Raw genomic sequence first — 25,092 nt, 5'->3', positions numbered from 1 at the left:
AGTACACAGAAGATACCTGCTGATATCAGTGACAGAACAATGTTAAAACAAGTGAGGGGAAAAGTGAAAGAGGTTGGGAGGGAAGAATGCTTTCAGCCTTTGTTCACAGCCCTCTGGCACTTCAGATACTGGCTGTTCTCAAGATGGTACTGGTAGAGCAGGTCTCACTAAGGGTGAAAAGATTGAAAGGCACCCTTAGAGGCCCTTCGCAAGACTGGTCATATAGATAGGAGTATTCTGGGACTCAAAATTTAGATACAATGGTTGGATGTGTGGTTGCTACAAGCCGAAGAAAGGCTTGACGTAGCCGAAGCTGCTGAAAAGGAGTTGGAGATATTAGTGAGCAAAACTGTAGCAGAATCGGTTCACTGTGATAACCTTAAGCATAGTACCATTAAGTCCATAACGTACCTGGAAACAAAGCTGCATACAACCACAGTCTAAGGTTTGTTTAAATTACATTAGAACCTGGAAGGCTGTAGATGATTTTCTCACTAATGAAGCGAAACTAGTCAGAAGTGGCAGTATTCGAGTGGTGCACAAGGCTTTCCGTCTCAAGAGGAATGCTGTGCATGGTGATGGACTGTGCACTGTTGGAAAAGTGCATCAGGATGGGAAGAGATCTTGAACCAGACAGCAAAGTTGAAGGAGGTTAAATGAGGAATAGAGCAGCCTTCATTTCCAGGGCGTGAGCTCTGACACAGTATTATAAAGAAGTATCCAGGGAGTGAGAAGTTTGCTACTGGGTACCAGGGCCTCTGCTTCTGTCTGGCACCCTGGTTCAACATGATGAGAGGGTCTTTTTTTCCTTCCAAGTTAACGTTGCAAGGCAATTTTTGGAGTCCAATTTCAGGCATGCAAGGCTTTTTGGGATTCTTTGGTAGCATTTGGGTTTATCATCTCGTTCATTCCCTCGCTACTCCACAAGAATTTGCTTAAATGCTGTGCATTTGCAGCCTAGCTGTGCAATGATCTTCGAACTCCTCCTCTTATACTGCTTTTGAGAAGTGTAGGGACAATTTTCACACTTTAGGCCTAGAGTGACTATTTCAAACAAGACTTTAAAAAGTGTTTTTTTCTGTCCTGTGAATTAAATACAGACTTAAAATGGGCATTGGCAAGTGTTTCTTCTTTACAAAACATATGCATTAACTTAATAGAAAGTGAAAAAATGCTGAAATCTTGAGCAGGCATGCACAGATTTGCAAATAAAATTAACCATTCCAAAAATTAAATTTAAAAAAAAAATGCAAAAAAGAAAAAAGCAGACATGAAATCATAGATCAGTGTATCAGCCCTGGCACTCAAGAGGATAACTTTTACGTGGATATGTATGTGTGCAAGAACACAATGTTGTTACTCACAGTGAAGAGAGCAAGTAGCTGAAGTGGGCTGACTCACTGTCCGATACAAACAACACTTGAACAGACCCAATGGATTAAGAGGGCTATGCGGACCCCCTCCCCCGTACATTTAGGTTTGTACTTTTACTAGGATTTATGTGCAAAAATAAGTGGTTTGCAAACAGTTAAAGCTGTCAATGGGCCACACCTAAAAAGAAAAGTAATGAGGTTGGCCGACAGTGGGCACATAGCGGGACAGAGCCCAAGGAGGCACCCATGTCGTAACTCACTCTCTGTGAGGGTGGGGCAGTGAGAGGCCTTCGGAAAGTATATTTCATGAGTTAGGAGGAAGGAGTACTGGAGATACCACAAAAACCTTCATGTTCCAATATAATTAGCATAAGTGTACGTGCACTCTGCACAAAACTTACTTTAGATGTGTACTTTTCAAAAGTTCTGTAATTGTGAAGGTGAGGTCATTTAATTCCACGGCTGCCAGAAAAATGCAGATTCCCAAAACCTTTTCACTTTTGATAATCCTTTCCTAATGGAAACAAAAAAAGCACAATCGTTTTAATAAAAGCATATCTTAAATAGCATTATTGGGCAAAATCAGACACAAAAGGTTAATTTGAGAAGAATTTTAGCATTAAAACATCTGTGTAAATCAATTGTACCCATAGGTACGTGGTTCAGATTTATTGCACACAAGTTACATTTGCATGTGACACTGCGTTTTTTGTTCCGTTTTTTAGGTCTCACCTGAGCCAGCGCATGCGCTGGTCTGGCGAGACATTTAGTAAGTGGGTTTTGAAAATCCAACCACACGCTTTTGCTTGTGGCCTAAAGCTTGCGGTTAGGCGCACAGGCGCCATCTGGCTTTCCATCATGGCTCATTAAGCACATCGCTCGCGGCACCCTTACAGCGCGATCATGATCACTCACTTTTGCTGCGCGCACCACTCACAGGCTCACCTCCTGCTCCCCCTCTCAGTTTACAGTTAACAAACGCAGCTGCGGGGTCGCGGTTGTGTTTTAGTGCATGTTTTTTAAACTTTCGGCACGCACCACTCATGTGCTTGCCGCCGTCGCCACCCCCAACTCCTTTGCTTGTTTTGTTCGTGGCTCGCCCAACTCTAGTTTTGCACCATTCAGTGTAAGGTACTGGTACGTCGCTGATGCTCCAGCGGCCCCCAATCTTCATTCAGGTATTGTAATTTATTATTTACAAAGAGCACTTCTATTTGCTGGGGTGCTGCCGCGTGTTTTGTTTATCAGCACGGTGCCCGCCGCACTACATGTATTGCGGAAATGACCTTCTCTCCCCATGCTGTCCACCAACAATTCCGGACGTACATCTTTCTTTTAATACTAATTATTTGCACTCATACACATATCCACAATGATGCGCTCCTCTTTAAGAGCACATGACGAAAAAGTCCAGAAAAGTGATAATGTGGAAAGATAGCAGCGGCTGTGCCTAGAAATGCAGTTTCTGCCTTAATTTCTTCAATATTTAAAAGACACCTGTGCGGAAATCTTGAAGCAGGTTCTGTTCTTAAAACTTCAAGGCAGCTCCAGCTCTCTGGAGGCTGGCGGAGTCAGGGAGCTCACCACTGGCAGTTCCTTGTATAGGCAGCTGACTGCACTAGACATGCTTAGGCTCAGCAATAGCTCTGGCTGAGCTCTATCACAATACTGAGATGCCAAGCATCGAGATTAAAAATACAAGTACACGTTTTGGCTTTACCAATGCATGTTATGGAACAAGTTCTTACAAGCCTTTACTCCTTCCAGTATAGGGACAAGATTTTCTCACTTCTTTAATAAAAGAACCTTACTCATTAAAGAAAAAGTGACTCGGGCACTACTACGGTCACTGCATGCCAGGCGTGTTAGGAAGAAGACTGAAAATATCTGTAACACTTACAGAAAATATAAAAGCACCTGCCCGAACTGTACGAGCACTAGGTGAGTAGAAGACTTCATGTCACCAGACACCTACATTTAAGTCCTTGGATTACCTTTTATAAACCAGTCTACCCTGGTACTTGATTTTCGCTTGGTTCAATTAAAGTTGGCATGCACTACAATTCCCAGGATGCATTTCTGTAACTGTCAACAGACCAGGAATGGAAACATGGTGGCTCAGAAACAGAAGACGTGTGATGCATCCACCGAATATAAGCTGCTTCGAAAGAGGAGCCAGCACATAATTTTTATAGGAAAAACAGAAACTAAATGCCACATTACGAACAATCTCCACAAATAGCACATTGCACTGAGTGCTAGGGACATATGACTATAGATAAGGGCAACCATATAAAATGCTTGACTTTGCTATATTCCTTCACCTTCTGGCTGAAGAATAGAGCCTAGATGCTCGTTTACCAAACTTTGCTACATCGGACTGTCTTCGAGCACACAGGGCTTTTGAAGGTGTTGTTCTACACCGAGGACAAATGCACGAGGTAGGTCGGCAGTGTTTCACTCTGAGGTAGTAAAAATCTGTGATATCTGCTGCACAGTTGCTTGTGTCGCAACTTCGATGGGGAAAATGCTGCAAAAGTGTCAATTGGCTCAGCTAAAAATGGTGCACTTTACTTTTTCCACGTGCAGACAATGCTTTTACCATCCAAATGACAACAGGGGTCCCAGGAGATATTAGCTTTGCCGCTTAGAACTAGCAGACTGGATGACTACTCATGACGTCACAAGCGGTCATCCACTTTAGGAGACTCTAAATACTCTGCCCCTTTTATCCGTTAGCCATAAGTCAGTCCTAGAGACAGCTGTAGATAGCTCACCCACCTCATGTTTAAAAAAATTAAAATGAATACATGTATTCCTACACAAAGGGGCATTCAGTCAACCCTCTTCATCCACTGGTCTGTGCATACGCCATTTACATTTTGCTTTCACCCACCCCAGCATACAGAGTAGAGCAATGGGTGAGTTCACTTTAGACACTGGCTCTCTTGTGCTGTGAGTGATGGCAACTGCCTGACCATTTGTGCACCTCCACCTAAAAGGGTCACTTAAGCGCCAGGAAAGATGGGGCTACTGCTTTATTTGTCATTTTTATGTTTGCAATTTTTTTTTGCATTTTGCGTATGTTTGAGGAAAAAAAAGCAGGCTTGTCAAAGCCAGACTACAGCCTTTGCCAAAGCTCACCTTTTTCCCCCGAACACAAGGGCTTGAATTGCTTCACTCATTTCTATGGATAACAGGGGCAGAGAGATATGGACGTCTAACCTAAGGGTCACCAACATTTTAAAAAAAATTCCAGCAGATTTGTTGAGAAGAGGCAAGTAAATGCAAAAATGCCAGCTGACTGTTCTCCCAACCTTTGACCGTACAAAACGTCTTAAAGTCCAGAAGGGGGATGAATGAATGTAAAGTGTTTGGCAGTCACTACTCCACAGCTATGCCCTTGGTGTTGTTCTGCAGGGCCACTCTTGATGAACCACCATATCGGAGGACTGCACAACAAACACTATTCCCACATTCGGGCTATGTGGGAGCCATTGTCAACATAAACTAGCTCAGTATCACTGCTACCGCAGCAGGTATATTTGAAGCACAGTACGGCAGACAGGTACGGAAAAGAAAGGAAAATGGCCACAGACTCAAAGACAAAACAAGCATTGGCATAGTCAATAGGTCTCGCTTTTGGGACCTTATAAGTATTTAGTTATGCAGCACAATATCCTTGGTGCAACAACATTAACTGTTGCATGGCTAAACACTTAAAATCCCGAAGGCGAGACCTATTGGCTATGCCAATGCTTGTTGTACTGATTGACCCCTCCCCCAAACTCAGCTGGGGCCATGGTAATAAAAGTAGTTTATTCAGGAATATTGCGTATCTAATTAATTCCTGCCTGCACAACAATCTCCAGACATCACCATTATTTATTTATTTCAGTTAACACCAAAGACAAAGACACATCACGCCAGAAGAACAGGTGAGATATTTATTCTGAGAAATGCCAGCAAGTTTTAATGTCTTACATTATGGCTATCGCCCAAAGCAGTGGTACTCAAATCAACTGCTGGTTTAACCGTGGGCTTTTTTGCAAGGCCACTGGAATTATACGACAGGGTAGGACCAAATTATGCAACAGGGTTGAATAAATTATAAAGCAAGAAAAGGCAAATTATTATGCAGCGTAATGCGGCACATTTTGTGATAGTATTACTTTGCCCTTTTTTTACACTGTTTGGGTATTGGTTGCACTTCATCAGTTCCAGATAAACACCCAAATACAGCAATAAACAACAGAAATGTGACGGGTCAACCTTTCGAATAAGCCTTGCACTTCGCTGAAACACTTATGACTGAATTTTAGTAACTTTTGAACCGTTTGAGCTAGAAACAATTTTCTTAGGGTAAAATCTGAAGAGCTTTCGCCAAATGATGGATTATGCGGCAAATGTGGGAAATTTATAACAATGCCAAAAACGCAATACAAGCGCATAATTCCAGTGGCCCTGGTTTTGTGCAAGCAGTCCGTGCAGTGCACACAGTTTGGATGACCAGGGTAGGAGTGCAATTCCACCTGGCTTCATATGCCATGCTCTGCTGTTAACAGCGGGCGAGGCCTAAGAAATCAATGCTGGAGAGAGGTTTGGTGGGGAAGAAAATCAAGCATTGGCAGAGCCATGAGTTCTGGCACTGGCCGCCAGTCTTTTGGCTTTGGCAATTGTTTTTTCTGTCATGGTCTTTTGCTAAATGTTTTTGATGGGTAAGCTAGTGGGCCCTCATCAATCTAGGGTTGCACAGAAAGACAGACAGGTTTGGATAGATAGATAGATAGATAGATAGATAGATAGATAGATAGATAGATAGATAGATAGATAGATAGATAGATAGATAGATAGATAGATAGATAGATAGATAGATAGATAGATAGATAGATAAGGTTTGCAAAGACAGACAGACAGATGGATAGTAACAAATCTTTATTCGGAAGTGGATGCGGCTATAAAAGATACGAGCATACATAAAAGAATAACATCATTATTAAATTATTAGATAGAACTATTGCCCATCCAATTTTCAAGAGTAGGCCTAAACAAAAGAATCACTCAAGTGTCATAGCTGATAAATAAAATAAAAAAGCAATACAGCATAGTCACACAAGCCAGACAAAGTTCAATCGGGTCTATAGGCGATAGATAGATAGATAGATAGATAGATAGATAGATAGATAGATAGATAGATAGATAGATAGATAGATAGATAGATAGATAGATAGATAGATAGATAGATAGATAGATAGATAGATAGATAGATAGATAGATAGATAGATAGATAAGAGCCAGATAGACTAGTAGATAGACATGTAGATATATAGACAGGTAGACAGACATGCTGGTAGATAAACAGACAAACAGATCGTTAGACAGGTAAGTATGTAAACAGACAGACTGATAGGGTTGCAACGATAGACAGCTAGACAGGGCAGAACATTTAAATAAACGGCAGAGTCAAAATTAGTAATATAAAAGTTAGATGTCTATATAAGCACAACATACAAGACGTCTAACTAGAAGGCCATGCGAGCATGACATACAGACTAAATTGATTCACAATTAGATCTCTAGTCCTCAATTAAAATCCATACCAGCATGACATACAGGAGTGCAGTTATAAATGCACTTCATTGCATACATACAAGAAAAAAGAAAAAAAAATTAAAAAGTTTCAAATGGACACCGTTTGGCATGTTGTGATATAGTAGCTGTCAGTTCTAAAGGCCACTCGACAAGGAATTTACAACACCATCAACAGGAGACAGGAACCGATTAAGCTGGAATGTGCCCTGTGAACAAAAACGGCAAGCTGGTAGAAAATGCACTGCAATCCCATCAGAATGTAAACACAAAGGCATCACCAAAGTAATAAAATTAAAATAAAAAAACTGGCCCTAAAGAGAACTACCTTGTGTGCGGATGTGCTCCTTGTGAAAGAGCAAAATGGAGTCATTCAAAGCGAAGTTGTACAGTGTCTGAGGTAGGCAGACCCCATGCTGCAGTGGGCGGAGGCAAAATGTGAATGACACACCAACAGATCAATGGATGTAGACAGTTGGCTGAAAGCCCCTTTAAATAAGTGTATTATACATATATTTAAAAAGAAATCAAAAGGTCTTGGGTAATGCCAGATCTAAAAAGAGGTAAGCGAGGGTAGAAATACAGATAGCGGACATTGTTTGATCACAGTTTGCACACATTACTCAGCATCCACTTTGGACAGTTTAAAGAGTTTGTAGATGCACTCTCAGTGCTGTGCTTCATCTCGATCCGGAGATCGCAAGAATCACTGAACAATATCCAAGAGGAGACTAAATGTTGTCCCTACAAAGCAGAACACTAGGTACTCATTCTGAAATAAAGTTGGCATCCCAAGCATCCTGGACTTGACTTGGTCTCTTGGTCAGGCAGAATAGTGTGACTGTTTTGACTAGATAGAGAATAACAGTTACATTTGAGCAGGCGTCTCCACCCAGTCGACCGAGAGCTACCAGTAGGTCACAGACACCTTCAGAGTAGCTCACAGCCTTGTGTTCATTTTTAAATATGCACAGGGTCCCATTTTCCTTTTGAAGTTACGGGAAGGCTGGGTTTATTTTACATTTATCTTCAGGCTGCAGATGGCAGGGCCAGATCATGATTAGAGCTGGAGCCAGTTTTATGACCCAGGGCACCGAGGTGAATAACTGAAGCAGTGAGGTATTTAAATCTTAAACCAAATTCCTTGTCAACTCAATATTGGAACATTGGAAAATGATGTTCCTGAATATAAGAAAATTCAAATGAAGAGTTAACTTAATGATCAGGCAAACTCTTCCTTTTAATTTTATCCCATATCAACGTGCTGCATTCACAAACAGCAGACTTCTTGCTCCCAGTGGCCAGTAGACACTGCGCCATATTCATTGCTGAAAAACATTGCACTTTTTTCAAATGGGAGAAATTTTAAGTGGATAACAATATTTCTATGAAACATTGAGTCAACGTTTTTCTCCTCTTTCAATTAAACCAATTACGGCCTTAATATTTTATGAAGCATGTGTCTTCACTTTAAATTTGTCCTATTTAAACAAATGGCTGTATTTCACACAAGTTATAAATATGGAAGTGTCTACAGGCCACTGGGTGCAAGATGTCTGCTGTTTGAAGGGTGCAAGATGTCTGCTGTTTGTAAATTCAACACCTTGAAATGGGAGATAATTTAAATGATGAGTTTTGGGGAATTTTGGGGCTACAGAGCAGCCTCAGGATCCCACACTTCTTGCTTAAATCTAGCCAATTCCACTTTTTCTGACTTAATTTTGAAGTTAGCACTGGGATCAAGCAAGCCTGGCTGATGAGGAGGGGATACCCCGAAACCGGTCCCAGGATGTTTATTTCCGGTCGAGGGAGGTTCTGGCTTGGCAGGACGGGTTGGACTGTTCCCATGAGGAGCAGGGTCAAGACTGATTTGCCTATGGCTGGGTCCAAACTGGGGTGGCATGGTGAGCAAAAGAACGATGAAATTAACCCAGAGCTCTTGACTGGAGGTGAATGTTTGATTTGTTCCACATTCCATCCGTCATTTGAGTGTCTTTTGCTGCGTGTAGGATGCCCCTAAGGGCAGCTAGTGTGGAGTCTGGAAGGCAATACAGCAGACTGTTTCAACATCAAGGTGCGAGTACGATGCCTTGCATGGCTGTTCTTGGAGAAACAACGTCACTTTAGCAGCAAGAGATGATACCAAGCCATCTGTTGTCTTGGCAATGTGTTTTTTTTTTAGGGTAAGACTGGTGTCCACAGTGAATCCAAATGACTTCTGATAAAAAATAGGGGTCTCTAGTTGGCAATGGTTTGCACCTTTGTCCAACTAGGGACCCTTCAGTCAGGGTGAGGGGGATACACTTCTAAAATAACCCCTGCTCACTCCCTTGGTAGCTTGGCACGAGCTGACAGGCTTATCTCAGAGGCAGTGTGTAAAGCATTTGTGAGCACATACAGTAATACATTGAACACACTACAAATGGACATCACACCAGCTTAGAAAAATAAGTAATCTTTATCTAAACCAAACAGGATCAAATGACAAAAATCAACACTACAGTAATGAAAACATAACTTCAAAATGGTAGAAATAGTTCAGTTCAAAGCAAATTGCAGAAGTAACATTTTTCACACAAAGTACCTTGGATGCGTCGCGCACACAAACAAAAAGGGACGCAGGGAAGGTGATGTGTCAGTTCCTTGCTCCGGGGGAGGTGATGCATCAGTTCCATACTGCTGCGCAGGGGAGGTGATGCGTTGGTTCCTTACCGGAGAGCATGTGATGCGTCAGTATCTTACTGCGTCCCCCAATGATGCGACACACTTGGCACCTCGATGCGATGCGACGATCTAGGACGATGCGTGGATTCTTACAGCAGGGCTTGCGTCGGAATCGGTGCGGTGATCTCGGAGACCATTGCACTCGATGCGGCGTGCAGCGATTTCTTGAGCCGTGGCAGGCGCTTCGACGGTTTCTTTGGCGATGCATCGGAAACGGGTACGGATGCGTCACGCTTAATGGTGTTGCGTTGATTTTCCAGCTCCCAGCAGAAAACAGTCTCTAGAGGTCCAAACCAACAGCAGACCCCTCTATGCAGGTCAGAACTCCCTGCAAGGAAGTTCAGGGTAGCTGATGGTGAAGTCTTTGTGTCCCTGAGACTTCAGAACAGGAGGCAAGCTCAGTTTCAAGCCCCTGGAGATCTTCCTCAAGCAGGGGACACAGCAAACAGCAAATTCCTTTCGCCTTTCCTGGGCAGCAAGTAGCCACTGCAGGCTAACCCCAGAAAACAAACAGCACAGGGGCAGTATTCCTCTTCAGCTTCTCCGGCTCTTCTCCTTGGCAAAGGTTCCTCTTGATTCCCAGAAGTGATCTAAAGTTCTGGGGTCTGGGCCCCAATATTTATACTGTAAATTCCTTTGTTCTCCAGTGGCAGAGAAGCCCTATGCTTGGTCAGAACCAGTTCTGTCCTCTCTGGTGCAGCTTCCTGGCAGGAGGTGGAGACAGCATTGTGGAAGGCAGACCAGGCCCATTCAGTTGAAAGGAAATCTCCTCCCCATACTCTAAATGCAGCCCAGGTCTATTCAGCCTAGCCCTGACTCATCAGACTCTCTGGACCCACTGCACCTTCCCAGCCCCTGACACTCCAAACCCAGACAGTCAATCCACATCCTAGCAGAGGCACACTGGATGGCTACGCAAGAAAAAACCTACTTTCTAAAAGTGGTATTTTCAAACACAGAATGTAAAAATCACCCTCACTAAAAGATGCATTTGAACATTCTGAGTTTAAACATTATTTTCCTACCTTGTTTCCAGGGGCAGTTATGTTTGCAAGATGTTATAAGCAAACCCCCAATTCTATGCTATGGGAACAGGTAGCCTTGCAATAGTGAAAAACTAAATTGGCAGTAATTCACTATCAGGACATGCCACACACATCAGGGCATGTCCTACCTTTTACATACATTCCACACTGCCCACAGGGGTACTTTGGGCCTACATTAGGGGTGACTAACATGTAAGAAAAGGGAAGGTTAGGGCCTAGCATGGGGGTGCACTTGCCAGGTCGACATGGCAGTACCAGAATACACACAGGCTCTGCAATGGCAGGTGTTAGTTACATTTAGAGGCTGCTTATGTGGGTGGCCCAATCAGTGCTACAGCCCACTAGCAGCATTTGATTTACAGGCCCTGGGTGCACACACTGTGCACTGTACTAGGAACTGACTAGTAAATCAAACATGCCAATCATGGAAACACCAATCCATAACAATAATTTACAAAGGGGGCACTTGCACTTTGGCACTGAACAGCAGTCACAGTCCAGAGAGGGATGGCTTCCGGGTACTGGGTGGCATGGTCCAACAAGACCAGGATAAACCTGTTGGCCCCACAATGCCAATGCCCACCCTCTCAAAGGGAGTGCTGACCAGAGGGAATGGTTGGACAGGAACCTTACACTTCCTCCCACTCTTACCACTTGCCTGGGAAGTTTGGCAAAACCTACAATGAGTATCAGAACTCTTACGCATTTGGGGCCAGTAGAAGTGGGTGAAAAGCCTTTAAAGGTCTTTTCTTGCCCCAAATGTCCTGCCAAAGGCACATCATGAGCCAGGCTTAGTAGGAAGGCTCTGAAGCGCTGGGGTACCACCAGCACACGGGCTGACCCAGGCACAGCAACCTTAGGCTCGATATATAGGAGACCATTCTCCCAGTAAATCTAATGTGATCCAGACTGATCATCTGCTGCCTGGTTTGCAGTCTGCTGCCGCAAACCAACAAGAGAAGGGCATCTCTGCTGCTCCTGGCTGAATTCCTCCCTGGAGGGGCCTCCTTTGTGCTGCCAATGGGTCAGCTCAGGCAGGTCCGCCAGATCAGCCGCTTGTTCCCCTGAAGGCTCATGGGTATCTCCCTCAAGTTCAGCCTCCTCCTGGACCGTGGGAACTTCGGCGTCCGGTTTCCACGCCCCCTGCAGCTTCTTTCTGGCAGGCACCTGGGTCACTCTTTCAGTCTCCAGGTCCTCTTGAATGCCCTTACCGGCTGCCATAGACCGAGTCGAGTGGTCACACATGCCCACTCAGGCAGACCCAACATCTCTAAATGAGACCTCCGTTCCACCTTTGTCCAAGGGGAGCTCTCCAAATTATTGCCTAGCAGACAGTCAAGAGTCATGGCTGGTCTCACAGCTACTTTCAAGGTACCCGAGAGCCCCGCCCCCCCCCCGTTCCCCACTCAAAGGGAGCCTGTGCCACTTTGCAGAGGCACTCTGAGTTGTCAGCTGCAACTACGGGGTAGAATGTGTTGGGGACCACATGCTCCTCAGACATCAGCCGACAACTGTCACACTGGCTCCAGTGTCTATCAGAGCCTCCACACTATAGCCATTGATGGTCACCCACTGCCTGTACTTCTTAGTGTTAACAGGCAGATGAGCTCTTGGGAAGATCTCACTGTCTCCTTAAGAGACCAGGGACATCGCTGCAGGATCCCACCCCCCTTGGGCACCAGACTCCTGCCTCAAGGCTACACTAGTCAGTTCCCGGGGTGGGGCACCAGTGGGTGCGGTGGTAACCTACTTGGGACACCTAGGATCCCCTTGGAAGTGGCCCACCTGACCAAAACCATAACATGCCTTGGGACCCTTATGAACAGGCTAAACTGTTGGGGCCCAGGGCTTCTTTTCAGTGGGAGGCTGGAAACCCTTACCTTGATTCCCTTGGGAATTACTTTGGGGCCCTTTTTGGAACTGTTTCGGTTTACCCTGGCCCCCCCCACTCTTCTGCTAGAGACCCTGCCCACATTTGGAAGAGTCTCCCACACGACCTTTTTGGACCCTGGTATTGACCCAGCAGTCCGCCTCCACAGCAAGCTTCCTAGGGTCAGTCAGCTTACTGTCAATCAGGTGCTGGCGTAGCCCTGGAAAACAATTATCTGATAAGTGCTCCCATGCAACCAAATCATAGAGCCCCTGCAAATCATTCACCTTGCTAACCTTCACCCAACATCCAATGAGCTGCAAAACTGGGACAGATACTCCACCCAAGTACTTGACTCCAGCTTCTTACAGTTTCTACATTTCTGCCTGTACAGCCCTGGGGTCAACCCATACCTGGCTACCAAGGATTCCTTCATGGGGGCATAAGCCATCTGATCCTCAGTGGAAACGTTTTGCAATGTCTCCCTTCTCTCACTAATAAAGCGTCTCCACAACCACGCTCCCCAATCTCTTTCAGGGACTCTGTGGGACCTCATTGCTACCTCATAGGCCTTGAACCACGGACCAATGTCCTCATGCTTCATAAAATCCTTAACCCCTTTGGTGCCACGCCCTTTCCCCCTCCTGTGCCGGGCGTTTCCCACGCGGGTGGGTTTCATGACGAGATAGTCTCGTCATGGGCACAGAAGAGGTTAATAACCTCCTTGGGGATGAATGCCTTCCCTTCTCCAGGTACTGATGGTGCGCTATCACCATTGGGATTGATCTCTAGACTTTTGACTTTCAGATCCAACTCCCTCAACCCTCTTTCATGCTCTAAGAGCACCTTCTTCCCTTCCATGGCCAATTTCTTAACCACCAACTCCAATTTCTTATTCTCCATGTCACACTCCTTCCCCAGCCTGAGCTTTGTAAGCTCCAACTCATGCACTCTGCTTCTCTCCCTGTCCTCCAACTCCTCTGGAGACAGACCCTTTGAAGACACACTGCTGCCCCCCCTTGGTGCTTAGAGGGGCTCTGGGAAGATCTCCACAACAGAGGAACAACGCACAGGCGGACCAACAAGACAGTGCCTGGGCAGCACATGCACCTCAGAGCAGATCTGTATATATTGGGCCAATCTCCTGGACCATAACCACCTCCGTGGAGGTGTACTGACATTTCACACAGAATGAAGGCGGCACAAGAGCTGAAAACACCCAACTCTGCCTATGCTTGTGGAACATTAATGGTCTATTTACAAATGCTGAGGATACGGACTTCCTGCAATATGTCAAGGCCTTCGACAGAATTATGCTGCAGGAAACTTGGCTCACCGACCCACATCACATACATGGTTTCATGTGCTTCGCCACATCAGCCACAAAGGGAGGCAAATTTGGACATCGCTCCGGGGGGCTGGCAACATATGTATCCACAAAGAGCATAACATCGGCAGCGCTTGTGGGCTCCACTTCAGCAGCTATAACAGAAGTTAAGCTCACTATCTCCTCCAGGGCAATCAAACAGAGGTGGTTTTAGTCAACTCATATATTCACCCAAAACAAAAAGCAAAAGACTCAAAAAGGCTAACTGAACAAATAAAGTACGTAAGCGAGATGGAAACTTCAAATAAAATCCTGTCTGGGGACCTAAACCAATACCTCTTCAAGACACCGGGGGCCGAGTAGATCTGCATCCAATCCTCAATTTTCAACATTCCTACCCAATGCGCACCAACACACGGAAGCAAGAACCGTAAGGAAAGCAGTCTCCTGGAAGACTTGCAACACCTGAACCTCAGAGCTCTCAATGGTAGATTCCCTGAAGACTCAACTCCAGTTCCATCATACTAATCTGCCACAACAAGCTCCATACTAGATTATACGTTTGTAAGCCTCTCACTGTTTCCATACATCTTGGGATTTAGAATGGGGGACAAGGAGAAGAGCGATCACCGTCCACAAGAAACACTGCTAACAGCCACAGCACCTAATTCCATCCAGCAACAACTAGCCATGGGGCCCATCTACACCTCAAATTTAAGGAGGATCAAATGTGCAGCATATAACGCAGAGTCCTTGTCAGGAGCAGCAATCAAACTTTTCAAGTCACAAGTAACTGACTTAAACGACCAAACAACACAATGGGAACATTTCACCGCCACACTGCTAGAATGTCAGGCCGCACCCTCAACCAAAAAAGATCATTGCCAGGTTTCGAGTCGGAGAAATAAGATCCCAAAAGCCCTAAGAAACCATCTCAAGCTCCTCAAAAAATCAATAAACAGCACCTTAAGAACACTGAGAAGACAGCCAGGGGCTTCAAGTACCAGTTTACTTTTGAGGAATCAAAGGACCTCATTCAAAAAACCTGAAATGGGAAATTAATAAAGAGCAAGAAAGAGCCATGGAGGACTTCACGTGTTGATTGTTTAGCTGCCGAACCTCCGGGATGTCGGCTGAATAGCTGTGTATCGGATTTATGCGAATAAAGGTTTTAAAAAAAAAAATTAAAAAATAAATAAAGAGCAAGAAAATACAACTTGGGTAAAACTGCCTTATAACATAAATCATAATGATAGTGCCCGCTTCTAGAAAATGGTGAACAAAATAATCCACCCACACCACTAAGGAATTGAGTCACACATCGTAGAAGAAATCTGGGTTGAATTTTTAACTAAGCATTTTAACTACCAAAAGGGAGGCGCCTGCACATCAGACACTAACAGATGGCCAACAGAAGAACGCTTGGGAGTGGGCCACAATGAGATGCCAGTGCCGAACACGCCAGACACAGTCGTCACACCGGCTTGTGAGGCCAGCGATCCTCCGCTACTCTTGATAGAAAGCAGATCACAAAAGGGAGAAAAGAAGAGGCTCCGGGTCCAAATGGCATCCCACCGGCACTGTTCAAAGCTAAGGTGGCTGACAGGGCAACCATCCTGCACCCTCTTTTCCTGAAGGTCAGCCTGCTAAGCAGACTCCCAGAATCATGGAAAGGCTCGACAATTGTTCAGATTCACAAGAAAGGCGACAAGGCCCAGCCGAGCAACTACTGTCTGGTAGAACTAATTGGCAATAAAGCAAAATACTTTGCGGTCACTGTCTTAGAGGACCTGACAGCCTGGGTAGAGGAAAATGAGATAATACTGATAAACCAGACAGGCTTTCGCAAAACGGCAGGCACTACAAGAAATATCCTCAATCTCCCCATTCATCGACGCAGGCAAGACTGCCAACCTCCCACTACATCTGTGTTTCATCGATTTTAGTGCTGCATTCGAGAACGTTGAGAGGGGCAGACTGTTGCGGAAGCTGGCGTGCTGGGGAATCCCACAGGCCATTTTAAACACCCTCTGTCACTTCTCCACACAGACACCTGGGTTCAGGTGAAACTGGGCGGCGGGACTCACCGCTCTTCAAAAGTCATTACAAATAAAGGTTTGAAGCAGGGCTGCATGCGTGCACCCACCCCCACCTGCAACTCACATGCACCTAGGCTAGTAAGCAAAATACTGACCAATCTTATGTACGCCGATGACGTCATGCTGAACAGCCATACCTATGTCGGTCTCCAACACTTACTCACCGAAATGCAGAATTATGCCACAGAGAACAACTTAAAAATCAACTTTAGGAAGGCATGGACAATGTCAATAAATAACAAAAGGAAACGGCAGAGGAGATGGCACTTCGGAGGTACACAGCTTGAACCAACAAGTGAACATAAGTACCTAGGAGTTATCATTGATAAAGGAGGGACCTTTGCTCGCCATAAAGAAGAAATCAGAAGGAGAGGGCTGGTCATAGCAATTTCAATGGAAAATCTCACAAATAAATTGACGGGGCCTACAATGAGCCCGCTCCTGAAGGTAGCACAAGTCAAATTACTCCCCATGATAACTTATGGCAGCGAAGCAGTGCGGGGTTGAGATGCCAACTTACTGTACAGTACGCTAGTTAAAGCATACAGAACCATGTTTTCCCTTCAGTCCTACACCTCACCAGCCAAAATTAGGCTAGAGTTTGGCTTATTTAAACAATCTCTGGCTAGGCATGGATCTTACATTCTCCGCTGGAATAAGATCAGAACCTCCACGTCAAACACCTTAAATCAACTGCTATGGCAAGACTTCCAGCAGAGGGAAACTTCAAGTGCAAGAAGTTACCTACAGGAATCTCTGGAAACTGCCAGGCTCAATGAGCTCTGGAACACACAGCTTCACCACTTAACTTTAAAAAAATTGGTCTGGATGTGGGTAAAACAACTCTCGCTGGTGGAGGACAAGGAAACATTTTGAGTCAGATCTCATGCCTGGATGACCCTAAATGCATACAAAACACTTGCACCCCTAAAATACTTAAAATAAGGGCTATCCTAAACCAATAAAAATATAATTCCTAAGACATAGACTGGGCATTCTTCCATGTACTCAGCACCTTCCACCTTGGCTGAGGGCATCGTCCCAGAGCACTTGCAGGCTGTGTGATAAGGAACAAGGAGCCATTTTGCACTTAATCTGCACATGCAAGGAACTGTAACAAGAGAGGTCACAGCTGATAAAGGACCTCTTCAAGCAAAAAGGAATTCGCAACAGAAGGCAAGTGGTGCTGGCATGTTTCGACCCGGGGGCCACACAACTGAACTGCAGAATGGTAAAATTCCTCACACTGGCCGAACCAAAAAATGCCTAAATTGACAATCCAATATCAGCAATGCTTTTTTTTGTTGTTTTTTTTAAACTGTTTTTATTTGATTTTTACATTTTAATGTATGACCAAAATACAGCATTTCAGTCTTAAGAATATATGAATACACATGTGATTTTTAGCCTGCACATATATCATTTCGTTCTGACAGTAGTGTTCCATGGTAAATACATTAAGGAGCACTCCCCCCCAGTAACGGCAGAGTCTGTCCATCCATGCTGTGTAGGGCGTTGCACATTCCAGCCTGCTCGGCAGTTCACATTTCTGTTTCAATTATATTATCTGACATAAGGATTTGGAACAATACACAATCAACACTGACACAATAGCAGTCCCATCTGCACTCCCCTGTATCGACCCAGATTATGCATGGGATGCAGGCCACGGAGCAGCAGGGGGGGCATGGCTCTGATGAGTCCCTGGGTAGCAAAAGGGAATGTCACTATGATTGCTGCTCAGATGCATCATCCCTGGACACTTGTGTAGGATGAGCGAGGAGATATGCTTTTAAGGGGTCCCATATATCCCTGGGGCGTGAAGCCCGGGGAAGAAGGTCTGAATAGTTAGCGAATTGCTCCCGACAGTATACTAAGTCGGTGAGCCATTCCTTACATTTCGGTGCACGCCCTCTGCCCCATCTACATGCAATACGTCGCTTCGCCAGAAGGACGGCCATAGCAAGAAATGTACGGCGAGATTTGGAGACCTGTTTAGTATAGCCCAGTAGGGCGGTTAGCGGGGTGCGCTCCAGGGTTTGCATAGTCATTAGATCCAAGGCATCAAACACAGTGCCCCAGTAATCATGCACCTCCCGGCAGTCCCAGGCCAAGTGTAGAAAGTCCACCCCAGGGGCATTACATCTGGCACAATGATCCGAATCAGACAATTTATATTTACACAATTTTACTGGAGTATAGTACAGACGGTGCAAAAATTTGCAGTGCGTGATACGCAGCTTATGGCTAGCAGCAATTCGCTCAGTGTGCTCCCTGCAATATGTCCATTGATCATCGGGAGGGTGAGTCCCAATTCTGCATCCAATATGCTCTACAAGGGCATGGGGGTCTTTCTTGCGCCGTTTGCACCATATGGTATAGTGTAGAAACCATGTGTCGTGGGGAATTGGCCCGTAGCAGCCTCTGCAAAGGGGCTAATGTGGGAGGTTCATGCGGGAAATCTGGTGTGACAGATCGAAGACCTTGCTGTAACCGTCCATAAAGAAAGACTTCTAGGGGGGTTGGTTTTCTTTAAAAATGTGAGCAAGCGTCCGAAATTTCCCATGATGGTATAGATCACCCCAAGTGGTAATATTAGTACGTCCTCGGAGTTTATGAAATCCTGTTTCCTGCATGAGTTGCATGCGTGGATGATACGCCAGTGGAAGCAGTGGAGAATAAAGCATGGGGCACCTTAATAACTTTATACTGCGGTGCCAGGCATTTAGTGTGCAAGTGAGTGTAGTAGGCGCTGCGTCTCTTAGCGCGGCGGGGGTTAAATAGAATACCTTCTAATGGTATTGGATCCGCCAGCCAATGTTCAACCGCAACTTGCGGCATATACCGGGGAGGGTGAAACCAATAATAAGCATAGTGTGCTTGTGCGCAAGTGTAATATAGCTCAAGATCCGGAATATCAAAGCCCCCCTGTGCGTAGGGTCTAGTGAGTACCCCTCATTGCAAACAAGGCTGTTTGCCCCCCCCATACTAGTCTGATCATTTCCGTCTTAAGCATTGTAAAAAAGGTCTGGCCTGGATTATACGGAATATTAAGCAACACGTTTAACACCACCATTTTAATCAAGGAAGCCCTCTCCGCCATCGAGAGGGGTAGAGAAATCCAGTGCGTGACATTTTCGGTGATACGATCTAAGGCTCTGCCATAATTGAGATGCATGAGCTCTTCTCTGTCAGTGGTGAGTCGAATTCCCAGGTAGTGCACATCCGAGTGACACCACTCCAAGGGGTAGTCAAGGGGGAACGGAGCGGCCGCAGGGGTAAGAGGGAGGATCTGCCATTTCTCCCAATTTATGTGGATACCAGACATTTTCCCGAATACTATGAATTTCGCGGAGCAGCGGATTGAGATTATTTTGTGGGTCACGAACATAGAGCGTAATGTCGTCTGCATACATTGATAGTAGAATTTGAAGCAAGTTACATCAGAAAGCTTTTTCTCGATGGGGTTGACGTAACTTGGCTGCCAGAGGCTCTATCGCCAAGACGAACAACAAGGGCGAGAGCGGGCACCCCTGTCGGGTACCTCTAGTAATGGAAAAACCAGATGATGTGTATCCATTTATGCAAACCTTAGCCATGGGAAGGTGATACAGCAATTTGATCCAGGAGAGGAATATTGGGGGAAATCCCATGCGCTGCAGGATCACCAGTAGATAATCCCACTCAACTGAAGCGAACGCCTTAGTGGCATCAAGGAAAACCGCCGCCAATGGCAGGTCCGGGTCTACGTTGTGGTGTAGTGCAAAAAACGTGCGGAGATTATGGGTGGTTGCTCTGCCAGGTATATAACCCGATTGATCTGGGAGGGCCAGCTTGTCTATAAGCAAATTTAATCTATTCGCTACAACTTTTGCCAGGATTTTAGTGTCACTGTTGATGAGAGAGAGTGGCCTATAAGAGTCACACTTAAGGGGGGATTTTCCTGGTTTCAGCAAGGAGATGATGTGGTCTTTCCGCAAGAAAGGGGGGAGCCTGCCTTGGTCTAGTGCATCTTCAAACACCTCTTGAAGGATGGGGGCCAGCAATTCAATGTATGTTTTGTAGAATTCCACGGGGATGCCATCCGACCCAGGTGCCTTCCCCAATTTCATATGCATTATGGCCTCTTTTATTTCGTCCACTTCAAAAGGGAGCACTGAGAAACTTGCGTTGAGAATCGCCCAGCCACCCCAGGGCCACTTCTTCTAAGTAACCATTAAGATCTAGTTCGTCCCGCCTCTGCGATGTGTACAGTGAGGTGTAATGATTAGTGAAAATCTGTATTATGTCCAGAGTGTCCCTGTACATGATGTGCCCCGGGTCCTGTATCTCCAGCACATTGTTTGTGAATCGCGGCTTGCATATAATTGCTGCTAATACCTTTCCGGGGCGTTCCCCCTCTCCGTACCGCCGAGCCACACAGTGTTTGCCTCTAAATTTCACTTTCCTGTCCGCAGTGTCTTTATATTCAGTGATTTTATCTCGCAATTCCTGCTGTACCTGTCCATCCGTGTCGGCACCAAGCCTTGCCTCCAGGTGTTTAATTTCAGTTTCTAATCTTTTTTAATATCTCTGTATATCTCATAGTACTCCCGAGCTTTTGGATATGCATAAGTCCCTTATCGTGACCTTAAAAGCTTCCCAGACAGTTTATACGCTGTCCACTGATCCCTTGTTCCTCTGCAGGAACTCCTCTATTTCTTGACCCAATTCACCTTGGAAAACCGGGTCCAGGAGTGTTAGAGGCCGGAGTCGCCAGGTCCTCGGGGGGGCATCATACCCTGGTTGTTGAAGTGCAAGTCGGACAGGGGCGTGGTCCGAGTATGTCCGGGCTAGATGTGTGGCCGTTACTACTAGAGGCCCTAATCCACGTGTACAAAGAAGATAGTCGAGGCGGGCCCAAGACGCGTATTGCGTGGCACGATGTGTGCTTTCAGTGGCGTGTGGGTGAAGATAGCGCCATGCATCTATTACCCCATTACCGTTTATTATGTTACGCAGCGTTTTATATGTACCATTGTAATGCTGTGGGGCTGGATTGGATCTGTCCATCCCTGGGTCCAAAGCAACATTGAAGTCCCCCCCCATATAAGATGAGTGGAACCTATTTCTACAATCTTTCCACACACTGTTTTAAAAAACTCAGGGGAGTCTGTATTGGGGCCATAGCAGCAAGCCAGGGTGACAGAATCTGTGCCCAATCTACCCCAAGCCAAACAATAGTGACCCTGTTGATCGTGCGCTGCTCCGGCCAGGGCGAAAGGAAATCCTTTTTTTATTAGTATAGCCGTCCCCCTGGAATAAGATCTTATGTCTGGGGTTGATGCGAGTCTCCTGGAGCATGGCTATATGAATCTGGTGTCTGTCCAAATATGTCAGAACTTGGCGACTCTTTCTGGGGTCACCCAGACCCCTAATATTCCAGGTGAGGATCTGGACTGTTGGAGCGCTCACAAGATTAGTCAGGACTGAGGGCGTGAATGATTGAGCAGCAGGATAGGTAGTAGCCGCCTGTGAGGTTGATTGGAACGACCATGGTGCAACTGAACATCACATGCGGTTTTTGAGTTACTAGTAAACTGCATTAACAACCCTATACCTCCCCCCTCCCACTGAAGCATCCCAATTATGCCAGGAACATGCGTCCCACCCCCCTCCCCATTTCCCCAAATTTCCCAGAAACAATTTCTGCTAGAAAACCAGCAGTAGACATTAGGGGAGCACCCACTGGGGTGGGGGGGGGGGGGGACACTTCCAGGGGGTAGCAATACTCTCCCCACCCACAAGAAACCGTCACGCTTAGGTGTCCTGGCTCCAAGAGGGTAGGGGTGCCCAGAGTGAATTGTGTCCCATGATCCCAAAAAGTCACTTATCTGGTGTTGACCTCCAGGGGATCATACACGTTCAGGAGACCGGTTGCATAGTTCTGTCTCGGTGCCTCTGATATATGGACCCGCTATGGTGGGATCCTCTGGTACTGCGCATGCTTTTTCTGTGTTCTCAGATTTAGTGCATCCATGGCGCAGCACTGCCTCAATCCTTTGGCTGTGATCCTGATCGCGCTGAAGAGTCCGGCGAGCCCCTGGAGTTGTTATTGCGTCGGAGGCATTGCAGAAATTCGTCTACTTGCTGTGGTTAAGTGTAGAAGGACCGTTTACCCTGATGGGTGACTCTCAGGCGTGCTGGGTATAGGAGGGCGTAGTCAATTTGGGCGTCACGCAGTTTGTTTTTAACTGGCACGAATTTACGCCTTTCTTCTTGCACGGTAGCTGTAAAATCCGGGTAGATGGTAAATTGGTGGCCCTCAAAAGTTAGCTGGCGTTTTCCCTCGCTACCCTGAGGGCAGTGTCTCGGTCCCGGTAATTTAACAGACGGGCGATTATAGGCCGCGGCGTGCTGCCTGGGGGAGGCCGGGGTCCCAACGACCGATGCGCCCTCTCGACAAGGAACTGGGATGAGAAAGAGTCAGAGCCAATTGTGTCGCGTAGTAGGCGGTCGATGTAGTCCTCCATTTTACCAGTGTTGGTACTTTCCGATATTCCAAGTACGCGTATGTTATTCCTCCGACTGCGGGCCTCCAAATCCTCATTCTTTGCCGCTATAACTTTCAGCACTTTATCCATTGTGTTTACCTTTGTCTGGAGTTGAGAGGTGGTGTCTTCATTGTCGGATACTCGGCGTTCTACCTCCTTAATACGGTCCTCATGGCCGTCTAGTTTATGCACTATGGCATCCATACGATTAGTCATTGAGTCCATTTTATCAGCAATAGCGGCTAGACCTTGTCGCACTTCTAGTAGTAAGGCCCTCATGTCATCCTCCGGCACAGTGGGCGGTCCAGCTGTCGCCGCGTCGGTGCCTGCTGTTGTATCTTCCTGTTGCGTGCGCCCACTCTTTCTGGCATCGAATGTGAGCCGGGGTTGCTTCAAGTCAGATTTACCCATGATCGGTTTACCGTGGCGCTTGTGGTCCACTCTGGACGCTGGGTAGTTTCAGGGCCTGACGCGGCCTCCGGGCGTGGCTGTCAACAGGCCGGCTGCAACGCATTCTGTAACACAGCTGTGCCTGCGACAAGGCTGAGGGATGTCCCACTCAGTAGTAGTCCAGTCAGAGTCAGGCAACACGGTCACTATAGGAACGGCCGGGTAGATGTTCTCCCCTCCCAGTGTGGCGTGACCCGCCGCAGCGTCCTCAGCGCCCGCAAGCCCCCCAGCTCACCACCACAGTCCAAGACGAGATGGGAGCGGGTGGCAGTACTCACTCCGATGCGTCTGGCCTCATGTATTCCACCAGAGGCCTGTCCACCTCGTGTGCGCCATGGGATCGCGTGATAAGTGCAGCCCGAGATAAGTTCCAGGCTCCTTCGTCTCAGCGGCCGCAGTCATGAGCTCCCGCCTCCACAGATGCCAGGTATGTCCGCCGTCCTGCAGACTCGCGTGAGGTGATACCTAGCTCATTACCTCTCCGTCGCTGCGATTTTTAGTCAGCTGGGATCATTTACATCAGATATTTGGTCGGATATTTACTCCGGGCTGCAGGAGCCACACTACAGTGCGGCCATGCTGCTTGTGTGCCACCTAGCCGCCCCCCCCCCCCCCCCCCCGATATCAGTAATGTTAATAATAAGCTGCCTATGTAGCCATCGGCTCGCAAGCTGGTCGCTGCATCTCTGTTGCAAGAAGAAAAGGGCACCATTTTAATGTATAAAATTTCAGCTGGTGCCAAATTCATTAGGTGTCACTGCCAAACATGTATGCACTGTACGGCACATTACTACGCACATTTCTGGTTTTAGTAATGTATTTTAATGACTGCACTGCACTTTATTTTGTGAATCTTTGATGCACTCTAAAGGCTACACCATCTATTTTAACCACAGTCAGGCACATACTGTACAGCATTTTAGTATGTGTATTATTGGTTTTACCGGGGTACAACACCGGTTTTATTGGCTATTTTAAAATGTTGCAATGGTTTTCTGTAACTATGCATAATAAAATAAACGTGAAACTTCTACAGGCACGGATGGTGCGCTGCCACCATTGAGATTGATCTCTAGACTTTTGGCTTTCACATCCAACTCCCTCAACCCTCTTTCATACTCTAAGAGCATCTTATTCTCTTCCATGGCCAATTTCATAACCTCCAACTCCAATTTCTTATTCTCCATGTCGCACTCCTTCCCCAGCCTGAGCTTTATCAACTCCAACTCATGCACTCTGCTTCTCTCCCTGTTCTCCAACTCCGTTGGAGACATATCCTTTGAAGACACACTGCTGCCCCCCCTTGAAAGGCAACTTCCCTCTAGTCATGCCCAATAGCCCCGCCTGCTGCCCATTTAAATGCTCTCCCTCCACCATAGGCTCCTCAGTATGCTCACTGGCATTCCTTGATTCCAACCAGGCCCTCAGCGCATTTTGGTATTCCTCTTTCTGGTGAGGCCTCTTACAGAGAGTTTACATTTTCTGCAGACAGCTTTAAGTTGTGGCACAGTGTAGGTATCAACCCTCTCCTCTTCAAATTCAATATCCACAGATGCAAGTGATGCTGGTTTACTCATGGTGAAAATTGCCAGTTCTCAAGTTGCCAAAAAGCCCATTTATGGGGGTACGACAGAATTTGAATTCAACATAGCAGACGTTCTCACCAAGAATCACCCGCAGCCGAGGCAGAACACCCCTCTAGCCCCCATAAATATAGTGGTCAATTTATCAGACCATGTATTGACAGAAGATGAAAATAGGGTGCTGAATAAGGGCCTCGGTTACGTTCCAACACCGAAACATGACAGCTTCAAATTCAGAGGAGAGTTTAATGAACTTATGAGAAAGATTAAGCTCAGAAAGTTTTTTGACGGGAAGGAACAAGGATGCTCCTCTGTTTTTGCATCTAATTTGAAACGTCCGTCACTTTTCTGCCCCCCCCAACAATCAAATAGGCCCGGAGGTTCATGTTTTCGAACAAAATGTCCTTAAAGACATCTCAGACCCGGAAGGCAATGGGACTGGTACAGCCCACAACAATATGAGTAGACTAGACTGGCTAGCAGTAAAATCGCTACAAA

General features: G+C 46.2%; 1 protein-coding gene across 1 annotated transcript in view; it reads right to left on the bottom strand.

The window, feature by feature from the left end:
• Window positions 1–25,092, bottom strand: part of RB1 (RB transcriptional corepressor 1) — a 1,278,597-nt gene that overhangs the window by 1,207,197 nt on the left and 46,308 nt on the right. The window contains exon 3 of the mRNA XM_085621884.1: window positions 1,775–1,887. Within this exon, the coding sequence (XP_085478010.1) occupies window positions 1,775–1,887 (113 nt within the window). The remainder of the gene's footprint in view (window positions 1–1,774; window positions 1,888–25,092) is intronic.

Source organism: Triturus cristatus, chromosome 8 (genome assembly GCF_964204655.1).
Source record: "Triturus cristatus chromosome 8, aTriCri1.1, whole genome shotgun sequence".
In the NCBI taxonomy this organism is placed as follows: domain Eukaryota; kingdom Metazoa; phylum Chordata; class Amphibia; order Caudata; family Salamandridae; genus Triturus; species Triturus cristatus.
This window is presented reverse-complemented; position numbering and strand designations above follow the sequence as displayed.